This window comes from Argopecten irradians, chromosome 3, assembly GCF_041381155.1.
Source record: "Argopecten irradians isolate NY chromosome 3, Ai_NY, whole genome shotgun sequence".
Taxonomy (NCBI): domain Eukaryota; kingdom Metazoa; phylum Mollusca; class Bivalvia; order Pectinida; family Pectinidae; genus Argopecten; species Argopecten irradians.
In genome coordinates this window covers 26919823-26933385 of record NC_091136.1, presented here as the reverse complement: position 1 = coordinate 26933385, position 13563 = coordinate 26919823, and the positions used below count along the sequence as shown (strand labels likewise).

The 13563-nt window shown below is 33.3% G+C and overlaps 1 protein-coding gene across 2 annotated transcripts in view; it reads left to right on the top strand.

Annotated features, from left to right (window-relative positions):
• The window catches only part of LOC138318037 (GTP cyclohydrolase 1-like), a 54098-nt gene extending 50451 nt beyond the window's left edge, over nt 1–3647 (top strand). For both annotated transcript variants that reach the window (XM_069260075.1, XM_069260074.1), the window contains exon 7: nt 1090–3647. In XM_069260075.1, coding sequence (XP_069116176.1) covers nt 1090–1121 — 32 coding nt within the window. In that variant the 3' untranslated portion in view covers nt 1122–3647. The remainder of the gene's footprint in view (nt 1–1089) is intronic.
• The last annotated feature ends 9916 nt before the right edge of the window (nt 3648–13563 follow it).

The window sequence follows — 13563 nt, the reverse complement described above, 5'->3', positions numbered from 1 at the left end:
GATCACAGAAAATGGCTGTTCTTATGGCTGTTTCATCCATGACATTAACGAATAATTAATTCATTATAGATGCAAAATCCCTTCGGATTTCATCATAAAATTGTAACTAAATGTAAATATAAGCATTGAACGTCTTTTAGTTGGGATTCATAGCCAATATGAATGCCAAATGGACAGAGGCAAATTAAGCATGAAGTGCTAGCACACTTTATTGAATTTGCTTCTGTCCAATCAATGCTTAAATAACCGCTGGTCTTATGCATCCTTAAAGGGCACTGACTGAAAAATGTACAAATGGTTGGACTGACCCCCTGAGGGCCTGAGAGGCGGGGCCAAAAGGGGTCAATATGGCTATTTTCATATAAACTCATAATGCAATGGTAGCATCCTTATAGGATTGAGATTCAAAATTGTTTGAGGACAATTAATATTACCAGAGGTATATATATATATGTATCTAAAGTGAAGCCACAAAATAAGTTGAAACTTTGTCAAAGTAAACAACAGATAATTTTTCACTTGAGTGTGCAATGTCATTTCAATAACTTAAACCAAGGATGGTTAAGTAAAAAACACAAATGCATAATTATACATCTATAAGGAAATAGTGAAGGACATTTGTGTCCCAAGACTGTACCTCTACAGCTGTCATATTAATTTGATTGGCACTAAAACATTTGACCATAACTACACCGCCAGATTACTATGTACTGACAGTTATGCTCCTTCCTTCTTTAAACAACACAAAACTCAACTCAAAACAACAAATAGTGAGGCCTATAACTATTTTGTGATTGTCATCAATGCATACCAGAACTTGGAAGCATAGTCTTATAATGGTTATAGGTCTATTAACGTTGTAGCACATTTAAGAAAATATATCTTTTTACTGAATATTGATAATTCATTACAGATACTTTCATCAGAGCTACGACCTTTCTCCTGTAGCTTTGATGAAATCTAATAAAATAAAACTCAATATTTCTAACGTGTGCTGCATAACAATATGTAATTGTTGTACAAATATTACACTTCAATTTTCTTGATTAAGAAACATACGTGTGACAGACTGATAAATGTATTTTACAGGTTTCACCTTGCTGCGCCGGACACAGCTCTGACAACCTACACTAACGTGATTGCCCTGGAGCCTGCCCTGTATTTCTGCCTGCGTGAGATGTAAACGGAAACATATATATCATATTTATGTGTGAGAGTTGGTTACAGAGAGAAAGTGTTGGATGGCTGCTTGATTTACTTGTTCGATGAGATTGTGTGTCGACTTGAAGTGTTGCTAGGAGTGTTATGAGAGCAGATTTTAGGACGTCATATAATAACCAATTCTGGTAGATAGGAATATAATAAACAACCCTGCTAGATAGGAATTGCCTGAAAGCTGATGTTAAAAAATGTCAACACATGATATAAAAACAATATTATAAAGCCATATATATGAAGGATCGAACATGAATGGCTATGTAATCAGAAATTTCATATTTCACAACCTTTTAGGTGAGTGGCATCTTAAATCATTTGATATGTTTAATAAATTTCATATTACATAGCCACAAGTATATGACTCTATTTATCACATAATTAATGTTTATGTAATCCAGACAAAAGTTATAAATTTTCCTTCTCTGTAAGAAGTGAATTCAAGCTTGGTTGTGACATTTCAGTCTACGAAGACACCTGTATGAAGTCATATTTTTATTACGATGGTATTATTACCTGTGACGTCATGATAGTGTTATTACATGTGTGTCTTAGGTATTTATTGACATGGCCGTATGACATTGGGGAAGTATAACATGGGTGAACGGGCCATTATGTGATAACCATGTTACATCATTCCTGATACTCCAGGGGTTACATCGTCTTTAACATTTATAAGGACATGTCCATCCTTCCTACACCATTGGTTACGTTTGTCTTATAAACCTACACTGTATTGTAACATTAAGGAATTACATTAATTTTGTTGTCTCTCTCCCCCTGGAATGACACAAAGTCACAAGACTTATCATTTTTATTGGTGGCAGTGGGGGAAAACCTGACCAATCACAGAACTAGATGTCATTTTTGAAGATTTTAGATAGCAACATTCCTATTTTAAGTCAGTCTAATCCACAGAATTATGACTGTATTTATGGCTTAAGTTACATTATACATGTACATCAAATGATATCCAAAGGATTTCACTGACTGAGACTTGATGCAGAGAGCAAATTACGAAATTTTGAATCAACCCCTACTACTAGTAAAATTTTGCTATTTGACTTTTCTATAAATTTCATTAATTTTAAAAGACAATTTTAATTGCTGTCTTTACACAAAGTAAGGATTTAACAATCAATGCACCCTTCTGCTTGCAAAGAAAACAAAAGAGCCAACAGTAGATCTTGGAATTAACATTTTGAAAAAAGTTGGTATGCAGTGTTACAGAAATGTGTACCAAGTACACAGGCATACAGTATAGTCATTGATTAGAAACGTCCTCTGTTATGACCTTCAGTCATTCTCTTGCCATGCTACAAGTATTTACCATGGCCACTGCAATAATTCAGGTGTATACATTGTATATTGAAACAGATTTATTTTCCTTTATCTATTTTTGTTTTGTTTTTATAACTTTATGTATTCAGGAAGTTAGCCATTTAACATCTATGGATATTTTATTGAATTTGTTGTTTTTTAACCTCCTGCGACCGGTAACATTTATATCTTTTGTCGATTCAGACAAGGATTTTTGTTTGTTTTGTTGGTTTTTAGTTTAAACAAAACAGTCTCCCTTAGATGTTTTCTATGATATCTAATGCTAGTTTGATTTTATTGGTTGTCAATATTTTGATGATTTAAACGGGGAAATAAGGAGAAAAACCCTCACATTGTTATTATCATCAAAACAGTTGATATGATAGAAGAAAGATATCATATTAGGTTAAATATGTCCTTGATGTTCAAATTTTACCATGACGTTGTAATTGTTTATAGGACATTTCTGCAACTGAGATTCCAAATTGCATTGATGTCTTGATGCTACTTGGGAGGATGTATAAATGACATTCAAATTAAACATCAATATTTGATATTATATTGAAATAGGTTCAGCTAATGAATTTTCATATTGCAGCTTGCTATTGAAAATCTCCATCGTCAGACATTCCCTTTTGTCGATTATATGTTTGATTTAATGTTAAGTGTCATAGACAATCTGGGTTGAAATGTGGAGGACTCCAATAAAATACATCGGTAGATCATAAAATTTTAGTCTGGATTATCTCCCTTAGTACAGTTCATTAGTCAATAAACATTAATATTCACAGATCCTTCATGGTGACAATCGCTGATCAATGTTTAAATCAATATGGTCTAGTCATTAATCAAAAGCCATTCCAGTTTTTAATAGTCAGAGGATTTATTTATGAATTTTATTTCTTTTGTTATCTATGTTTTTTGATGATGTTGAATGTTTTTATTTTGTACAATTTATTCTTGCCTTTTGTTTATGTTTTGGATGAACTTAGTTACTATAATGACATTCCAGTGTGTTCTGTTTTGTTTATATGTTAAAGTTGAACCTCGTTAACTTAAAATGCTCATTAATAATGAACCCAAGACCTGTTTGATTAAAGGTAAAATAAACATATATTTTAACTGCAGCTTCACGTTTAAGCACTTTTTTTAAAAGATATTTTTCACTAATTTTTTTCACTTAGATATGATTGCAGTCATTAGTTTTCTGTAAAGCAATTATTTCAATTGGAAAAACTCATTATTGTGCTAAAAAAATGCTCAAAATCAATCTTAAGTTGAAATTTGATTGCATCAAAACGTATATTTACAGTATCCATCTGTTCCAGCTAATTTGGTTTCACTGTGTCACTGGTACTCACATAGTCCAGGTCATGACTTTGAGATGACGGGGTTCAACTGTTTTGAAATCATTATACATACATGTCCTACCTGGTTCAATCTAATCATGTGGTTGTGTCATTCTTTTGTAATTCATAGAAGTTATAACTTCATGAAAAAAAAATCACATCACCATGTAAAATATAGAGAGTCTTCTACAACAAATCAGAGTGAACAGTATACTGAAAAGACAATCTAAACAGGCAGGAGGCAAGTTTTTTATTAGAGTGTTAGTCTACCAGTTTAGCTCACTTAGTCAGGCTGCTAGTTACCTCTGTTTTCAATCCACTGCATACCTCTTGAGTATTCAGGCGGTTGGTGGTTGACGAATGACCCAATCACACACAATTTGAAACAGGCACAATATTGGCTTTATAGAATATCCCATAGAATAAATGATCGTTGTATTTCATACAGCATTACATGTACATCAATTTGAATATAAAACTTCAAAAGGTTGTAAAATGTTGTTTGGTTTTGGTTGAAAAAGTTTTTTTACATTAAGTATGTACTGTGTTAATTATATATTATGACAAATACATTTTTGTATGATAACTTGACTTAGTAGTGGAATATCTGCTAAAAGAGCTTATAATTACTACTTCTATAAAGAGATGATAGCCACTACAACGGTAAACAGCTAAAGTTGTTTGGTTGTTTGTTTGATTCATGACTTTATAAGTATTGTGTATAAAATACTGAGCGGCTGCTGGTTAGTTGAAGACAGACACGGTTGCCCCTTCCTTGTACAGATTTGGTGCCAACATATCTGTTTTTAGGGCGAGGTGGGGGTAGAGGGAAGGAGGGGCAAAAGTAGGTAAGGATGAATCTGTGTTGTATTTTCACTAGCTTCTAAGTGGATAAGTCTAGTCCGATTTTCTATTAACCTAGCTTAGACTAGCATTTGGAAGTTTGCTCAGGGAGCATATTAAAGGCACATAAACTTTTAACCAATTCTGGACAAATATTTTCATTTTAGACATTTTGTTCACAATGATAATATCCACAATCCTTCAGATAAAAGTTCTAATTCCAAAGTATAAATATGGTTGTTGTTTTACTTTTTAATATGTTATCATATAATGAGATTACTGAAACTGGTATATGTTGTTATTAGTATTTTGGCATGCATGGTCCAAATTATCATTAATAATTTTAAGATTATTGTTTCAACACAAAACCAAATTATGATTTTGTGATAAGTGAAAATGTGATGTTATAATGCAATAAATATGCTTCGAATGTTGAATTTTAAATCATGGTGTCGTGGAGAATTTCTGTATGGACCAAGTAGTTAATATGCCAAGTTTAAATGATCACAAGGTTTACGTGATTGTCTCCCCTTATGAAATAATTGACAATGATATAGAATATGTTATTCTATGTTGTATCATTACAAAATAATAATTTAAGACTTACTCTTGATTAATCTTGATCAAATTAATGCATCATAGAAAATCAGATATTTTAAGTTGATCATGAGATTTCACTATGGATATTTCATAATTATTCACAAAGTTCAGGGTTAATTTTCTGGTTTTAAAATAACTGCAAGCAAATTATTCATTGTCAACCTGTTTTACACTTCATTTTGCTGGTAATTAGAACATTATATAATTTATTTTGAATTTTGGAAGAAGAAAACAAAAAAATCTATCAATAAACTCTTTGCCTTCATCTGTGTATATCTGTCTTGCTAAAGCATATCTATGAGAACTGGGCTAGATTATCACAATTTTGTAACACCATTCTTCAGGCTTGTTACCTTTAGCATAAATGACTACGGTAAATGACTGGTGCATTGCACTGCAAATAAGACCCCTCCCCCATCAGAGAAAAAAAGAAATAAAGGTCAAAAGTGGTGGTGGTGGGGGTGGGGGTGGGTGGTCTTATTTACAGACTATACGCCTGACAACATCAATGTACAATTATGATACCATCTTGGATTTTTGACCATCTGTCAGTGTTGTAAAGCTGACCTTGATCTTGTTTGTTACATGTGAATCAACAATGGGAACCTTCAGCACTTTATGTAAACAGAAAATATGTTCTCATTTACAGAAAATGTTGAAGGTTCCTGATTGGTGAATCAGCTGTTTTACTGAGAGTGAATGGAGAATGAAAGTGACTATTAACTACATTTAACAGAACATTGGAGTAAACAGCTGCTCATATCTAGAGATATATAATTTTATGATATTTATGTTTGATATACTTTAATATACAATCATGTATATAATATATAATTTATATGGTGGAGAAAATGAGGTATATAATTGATTGTTATAAAATTTTCATCAAATACAGTGATCAAAATAAGCAAATGTTGAATTGTTTTATCTTTATGGCTCAAAAAAGTACTGTTAATCCTAACCATCTTAACATACACGAAATATACAAATGTGTTGTCAAATTATCAAGGCAGTTCATCTCAGAATCAAGACACTCCTGAAATAAACATGGTCACATGGTATAAAATTAACAACAGAAAATACAAGAAGGCTAAGGAAACAAACATGTGTACTATGATTTAAGTCAAATAAATAAACCCTTTGTGGATTGAAGGTCAAATGAAAATGAATATCTTAATTTAAAATTTTTTATCTGCAGGACTTGTACACTATATTAAAAGTTTAAAAATCAATACTGAATAGATATTAAAAGAAAAAATTTATAACAATTCACCTTTAATCTAAAAACAAGTCAGCATCAGAGCAAATACAATGGATCTATTAAGTAGTAGAAAGGATGCCCTAACTATTGAACTACCTAGTCATCAGTGATCAACCTGAGACAAAACATTTATACACTGTTGAAAAATTGATGTGCCAAAGGGCAGACACACAATTCCAATATCATTTGTAAATTAAATGCTGGCGATCATATGTTGTCTTTCACTGCTCAAACATTAAAGGATATCACTCTGTATATAAAGGATACTTGTCAATAAAGGACAGATTCATCAACCCATCTGACCTCTGTATAAAGGACATTTGTCTGTAAAGGACAGATTCATCAACCCATTTGACCTGTGTATAAAGGACATTTGTCTATAAAGGACAGACTCATCAACCCATTGGGCCTCAGTATAAAGGAACTTGTTTATAAAGGACAGATTCATCAACCCATTTGACCTCTGTATAAAGGACACTTGTCTGTAAAGTACAGATTCATCAACCCATTTGACCTCTGTATAAAGGACACTTGTCTGTAAAGTACAGATTCATCAACCCATTTGACCTCTGTATAAAGGACACCTGTCTGTAAATGACTGACTCATCAACCCATTTGACCTCTGTATAAAGGACATTTGTTTTCAAAGGAAAGATTCATCAACCCATTTGACCTCTGTATAAAGGACACTTGTCTGTAAAGGACAGATTAATCAACCCATTTGACCTGTATATAAAGGACATTTGTCTATAAAGGACACTCATCAACCCATTGGGCCTCTGTATAAAGGAACTTGTTTATAAAGGACAGATTCATCAACCCATTTGACCTCTGTATAAAGGACACTTGTCTGTAAAGTACAGATTCATCAACCCATTTGACCTCTGTATAAAGGACACTTGTCTGTAAAGTACAGATTCATCAACCCATTTGACCTCTGTATAAAGGACACCTGTCTGTAAATGACTGACTCATCAACCCATTTGACCTCTGTATAAAGGACATTTGTTTTCAAAGGCAAGATTCATCAACCCATTTGACCTCTGTATAAAGGCCACTTGTCTTTTAAGGACTGACTCATCAACCCATTTGACCTCTATATAAAGGACATTTGTTTTCAAAGGAAAGATTCATCAACCCATTTGACCTCTGTATAAAGGACACTTGTCTGTAAAGTACAGATTCATCAACCCATTTGACCTCTGTATAAAGGACACTTGTCTATAAAGGACAGAATCATCAACCCATTGGACCTCTGTATAAAGGACACTTGTTTATAAAGGACAGACTCATCAACCCATTGGACCTCTGTATAAAGGACACTTGTCTATAAAGGACAGATTCATAAACCCATTTGACCTCTGTATAAAAGACACTTGTTTATAAAGGACAGACTCATCAATCCATTTGACCTCTGTATAAAGGACACTTGTCTATGAAGGACAGACACATCAACCCATTTGGTAACATACTATTTAAGTGGCATTTGCATAAAGGACTCTTTGTATAAAGAACAGACTCATCAACCCATTTGGTAACATACTATTTAAGTGGCCTTTGTATAAAGGACACTTTGTATAAAGAACAGACTCATCAACCATTTGGTAACATACTATTTAAGTGGCATTTGCATTAAGGACATTGTGTATAAAGGACACTTTGTATAAAGGACACTTGTCTATAAAGAACAAGACTCATCAACCCATTTGGTAACATACTATTTAAGTGGCATTTGCATTAAGGACATTTTGTATAAAGGACACTTGTCTATGAAGGACAGACTCATCAACCCATTTGGTAACATACTATTTAAGTGGCCTTTGCATAAAGGATACTTTGCATAAAGGACACTTTGTATAAAGGACACTTTGTATAAAGAACAGACTCATCAACCATTTGGTAACATACTATTTAAGTGGCATTTGCATTAAGGACATTTTGTATAAAGGACACTTTGTATAAAGGACACTTGTCTATAAAGAACAGACTCATTAACCCATTTGGTAACATACTATTTAAGTGGCCTTTGCATAAAGGACACTTTGTATAAAGGACACTTTGTATAAAGAACAGACTCATCAACCCATTTGGTAACATACTATTTAAGTGGCCTTTGCATAAAGGACACTTTGTATAAAGAACAGACACATCAACCCATTTGGTAACATACTATTTAAGTGGCCTTTGCATAAAGGACACTTTGTATAAAGGACACTTTGTATAAAGAACAGACTCATCAACCATAAAGGACATTTTGTATAAAGGACACTTGTCTATAAAGGACAGATTCATCAACCCATTTGACCTCTGTATAAAGGAAACTTGTCTATAAAGGACAGATTCATCAACCCATTTGACCTCTGTATAAAGGACATTTGTTTTCAAAGGAAAGATTCATCAACCCATTTGACCTCTGTATAAAGGACACTTGTCTTTAAAGGACTGACTCATTAACCCATTTGACCTCTGTATAAAGGACATTTGTTTATAAAGGACAGATTCATCAACCCATTGGACCTCTGTATAAAGGACACTTGTCTATAAAGGACAGACTCATCAACCCATTTGACCTCTGTATAAAGGACACTTGTCTATAAAGGACAGAATCATCAACCCATTGGACCTCTGTATAAAGGACACTTGTTTATAAAGGACAGACTCATCAACCCATTGGACCTCTGTATAAAGGACACTTGTCTATAAAGGACAGATTCATCAACCCATTTGACCTCTGTATAAAAGACACTTGTTTATAAAGGACAGATTCATCAACCCATTTGACCTTTGTATAAAAGACACTTGTCTATGAAGGACAGACACATCAACCCATTTGGTAACATACTATTTAAGTGGCATTTGCATAAAGGACTCTTTGTATAAAGAACAGACTCATCAACCCATTTGGTAACATACTATTTAAGTGGCCTTTGTATAAAGGACACTTTGTATAAAGAACAGACTCATCAACCATTTGGTAACATACTATTTAAGTGGCATTTGCATTAAGGACATTGTGTATAAAGGACACTTTGTATAAAGGACACTTGTCTATAAAGAACAGACTCATCAACCCATTGTAACATACACCTCTGTATAAAGGACACTTGTCTATAAAGGACAGACTCATCAACCCATTTGGTAACATACTATTTAAGTGGCATTTGCATAAAGGACACTTTGTATAAAGACTAGACACATCAACCCATTTGGTAACATACTATTTAAGTGGCCTTTGCATAAAGGATACTTTGCATAAAGGACACTTTGTATAAAGGACACTTTGTATAAAGAACAGACTCATCAACCATTTGGTAACATACTATTTAAGTGGCCTTTGCATAAAGGACACTTTGCATAAAGGACACTTTGTATAAAGGACACTTGTCTATAAAGGACAGACACATCAACCCATTTAGTAACATACTATTTAAGTGGCCTTTGCATAAAGGACACTTTGTATAAAGGACACTTTGTATAAAGAACAGACTCATCAACCCATTTGGTAACATACTATTTAAGTGGCCTTTGCATAAAAGACACTTTGTATAAAGAACAGACTCAACAACCCATTTGGTAACATACTATTTAAGTGGCCTATGCATAAAGGACACTTTGCATAAAGGACACTTTGTATAAAGGACACTTGTCTATAAAGAACAGACTCATCAACCCATTTGGTAACATACTATTTAAGTGGCCTTTGCATAAAGGACATTTTGTATAAAGGACACTTGTCTATAAAGGACAGATTCATCAACCCATTTGACCTCTGTATAAAGGAAACTTGTCTATAAAGGACAGATTCATCAACCCATTGGACCTCTGTATAAAGGACACTTTTCTACAAAGGACAAACTCATCCACCCTTTTGACCTCTCTCTTACAACACATAGACTAGCTAACTGAGAAGTTAATTTCAAAAAATAATTGGCCCATTTGTGTTTAAGGCTACTAAAGATTGGTCATAAGATTAACAGATATGTTTTAATTCTAGATCGCAGAGGTAAAATACGCTAAATATCTTAATAAGACAAGTTTATTTTCGATAAGTTTGGAGTCAGAGAGAATTAACAGAAATTAAGGGTATTCGTGATGATGATACAGAGTGTATAAGCATGCTAGTTAGCACCAGATGGAGTGAAAGCTAAGACAGTCTTTCCATTCTACCTACGATTTTGCTTTATAGCCTAAAGAGACTTTGTAACGCGATTAATGTTTTCTTTTCAGCTTGTCTATATATCTACAAATAAGCGCAGATTACAAATAGATGGCTTATTCACGCATAATATTGTGTTTGGTTGTTAGTTACAAAATTGTTATGCTTGAAAGTCTATAGTGGAGTAGAGGTGTCGTGTCGGGGTCAACATTTCTGTTACAAGTCAATACTTAACATCAATATAGGTGTCGAACAATTGATTAACGTTTGGGTATAACAATAACTGCATTGTATGGTAATGCTTCTTGTATATTATTACTTACTCATCGTTCAGGATTACTTTTTGGCAGATCAATATATAGCTTAGAACCTATCTAAAATGGTCCATTGTCGCTAATATTGACTTTGGGTCACAATATACGACGAAAATAAAAATCATTGTATCTTGTGATGACATCACAAGTTTACATAATGTATAACTTAGCCTATACAATAAGTATGTTATTATTATGAATATCGTTTCATAAAATCTCATGTGAAATGAATTGGTCATCTCATACTACACTGCATATACATATATCATCGATAAATTGAATAATACATCAAACATTCAAAACTGAAGGAAGTGGTCATTAAGTAAAAATAGTAATTCCTTTGCATTTATTTCTATTAAAAAATATTGAATAGCAGCATTATCATAAAAGCTACCATGTGTATCATGTTGAGTGTCAGTTTCCATTCTATATTTTGCAGTTACTTTTGTACTCTATATATCATTGTCGGAGTATCGGGATGCCTTCTAAAACAATTTAAAAAGAAATTGATAATCAAAAATAAAGTTCTGCAGTGAATAGCATTTAGATACGCATCCTCGAAATCCAAGGGCCGGTTATATCCACGTCGGTGACAGTAGTCCCTTGCCGGAGTATCGGGATGCCTTCTACATATTATAGGTTTTGTATCTCTAGAGATTATCTTGACATCTTGATTAAGGTCTCACGTTTTACATTTCATGTGATGTTTCTCATGTGACTGACAATTATTGTCCGATCTGATATAGAAATAAAACGAGGATTAATCTATTTAAGGTGTATCTCACCATTACGTATTTTGTATTTGGGTTGTCTCCCCTAGCCACGGTTCCTTGAATGAGTGGGCCTATAGTGCTGCATTTGATTGTGCAGGCTGAGTGTACGTGATCACTCATCCAGTACATGTACTCTAGACATTGAGACATGTGTAGTCAACCAAAGAACTTTACAGATTATTTTTTTCTCTCTGTATATGGATCGTATTGACGCAATTCTGTTCAAGTTCATTTTCAATATCATCAAAGCAGCCGGACTAGCTTTGAATCTGTCGCTATATATGCCGATATATGCATGACATGACGAATAAAAATAGTACCTGAATACACGTTTGTGACATTTTTGGTGTATTCTGCAAAATAACTGAGATTGCTTACATTAAAGATCTACAACTTGACTTATACGTACGTAGTGTCACGACAGATTATACCGCCAAACTGGGAAAGAGCCTAAGTATATACACAGCAATAAACTAAACCGATTATTACAGAAGACTAATCACTATCGTTTTAGTCGTTAAACTGTCGTAGTTATTGGTATTGGTAGACAACAGTTACATAACACATCATTATCATGTCTGGGATTGAAGCACTGATATTACAAATAACCTATATTTACGGACATTTGTAGACAGAATGAGAGGTGAGCATAATTTTATTAACAAACTGGCGGAAGACTAAGAAAATGAAAAACTAATGAAATGATTTAGATATAATGTTTTCATTTTTCGTTCTGATAGGCTTGCAATCTAGCGTTTTTATCAAGTTACCAATTATATGTCAATAAACTCATTTTCAATTGTTCTAGGATTTCGGGGAACTATATCAAACATGGTGTCAAACTCAGAATAGAAACAATTTCCAAGCATTGTCTTAAAATTATACTTGTAATTAGCTTATTTGCTGAAAAATGCTAAATTTAATACATGTATCTTTAAAGATCTGAACAGGGATGATATAAAAAAAATCATAATTTTATAATCTACGCCGTTGATCTAAAGCAGAAACATATATTAGATGTTTGTATATATACATGTTTCTGTCTAAAGGACCAAAAATGTTTGTTTTTTTTTTTGTTTCCAAATCCGTCGATTTATTTAACTACATAATCTTAGTGAAATTACTTTGTTGTATTTGAAATAATTCGTACAGTCCCGATTTATATTGTAGTAGAAGTCGCTTTAGCGGCCATATAGTATTAAATCACCCAAAAATAAGTAAATGAAGCGAATTTGATAATTTTGTTTCTTTTGTTGTTTTTAGATAGTTTTTGTCTTAGAAACAATAGATCGCAACGAATTTAGGATGCGTTCATATGGTTTCTAGATGAACACTGAGCTAGCAAAAAAACACACAGTAACTGCAAATGCACAACCATCTAATGTATCAGGGTTGTAGACAGACTATTCGATATCTTTCACGTGTAAGGTTATCATCGATATACCAGAGGTTCTATCTGAGATCACAAAATGACGTGGATATATAGTGAAATAACAGTTTATCGTTTACCCTGGAGCATCGAGGATGAAGTCATAACGTTGCATGTTGTTGAAACACGACTTTAAATAAAAATTCATATATCTATTCTTGTACATCTTGTCTAGTTCAAGAGTTTCCACAAGTTTGTGAATAAACTTAAAACATAACCATAAAACGATTTGCAGTTATTGCAACCTGATAGGACCCCCCCCTCCCCCTCGTGATATTTCGTACGTCTAACAAGCTGTTCACT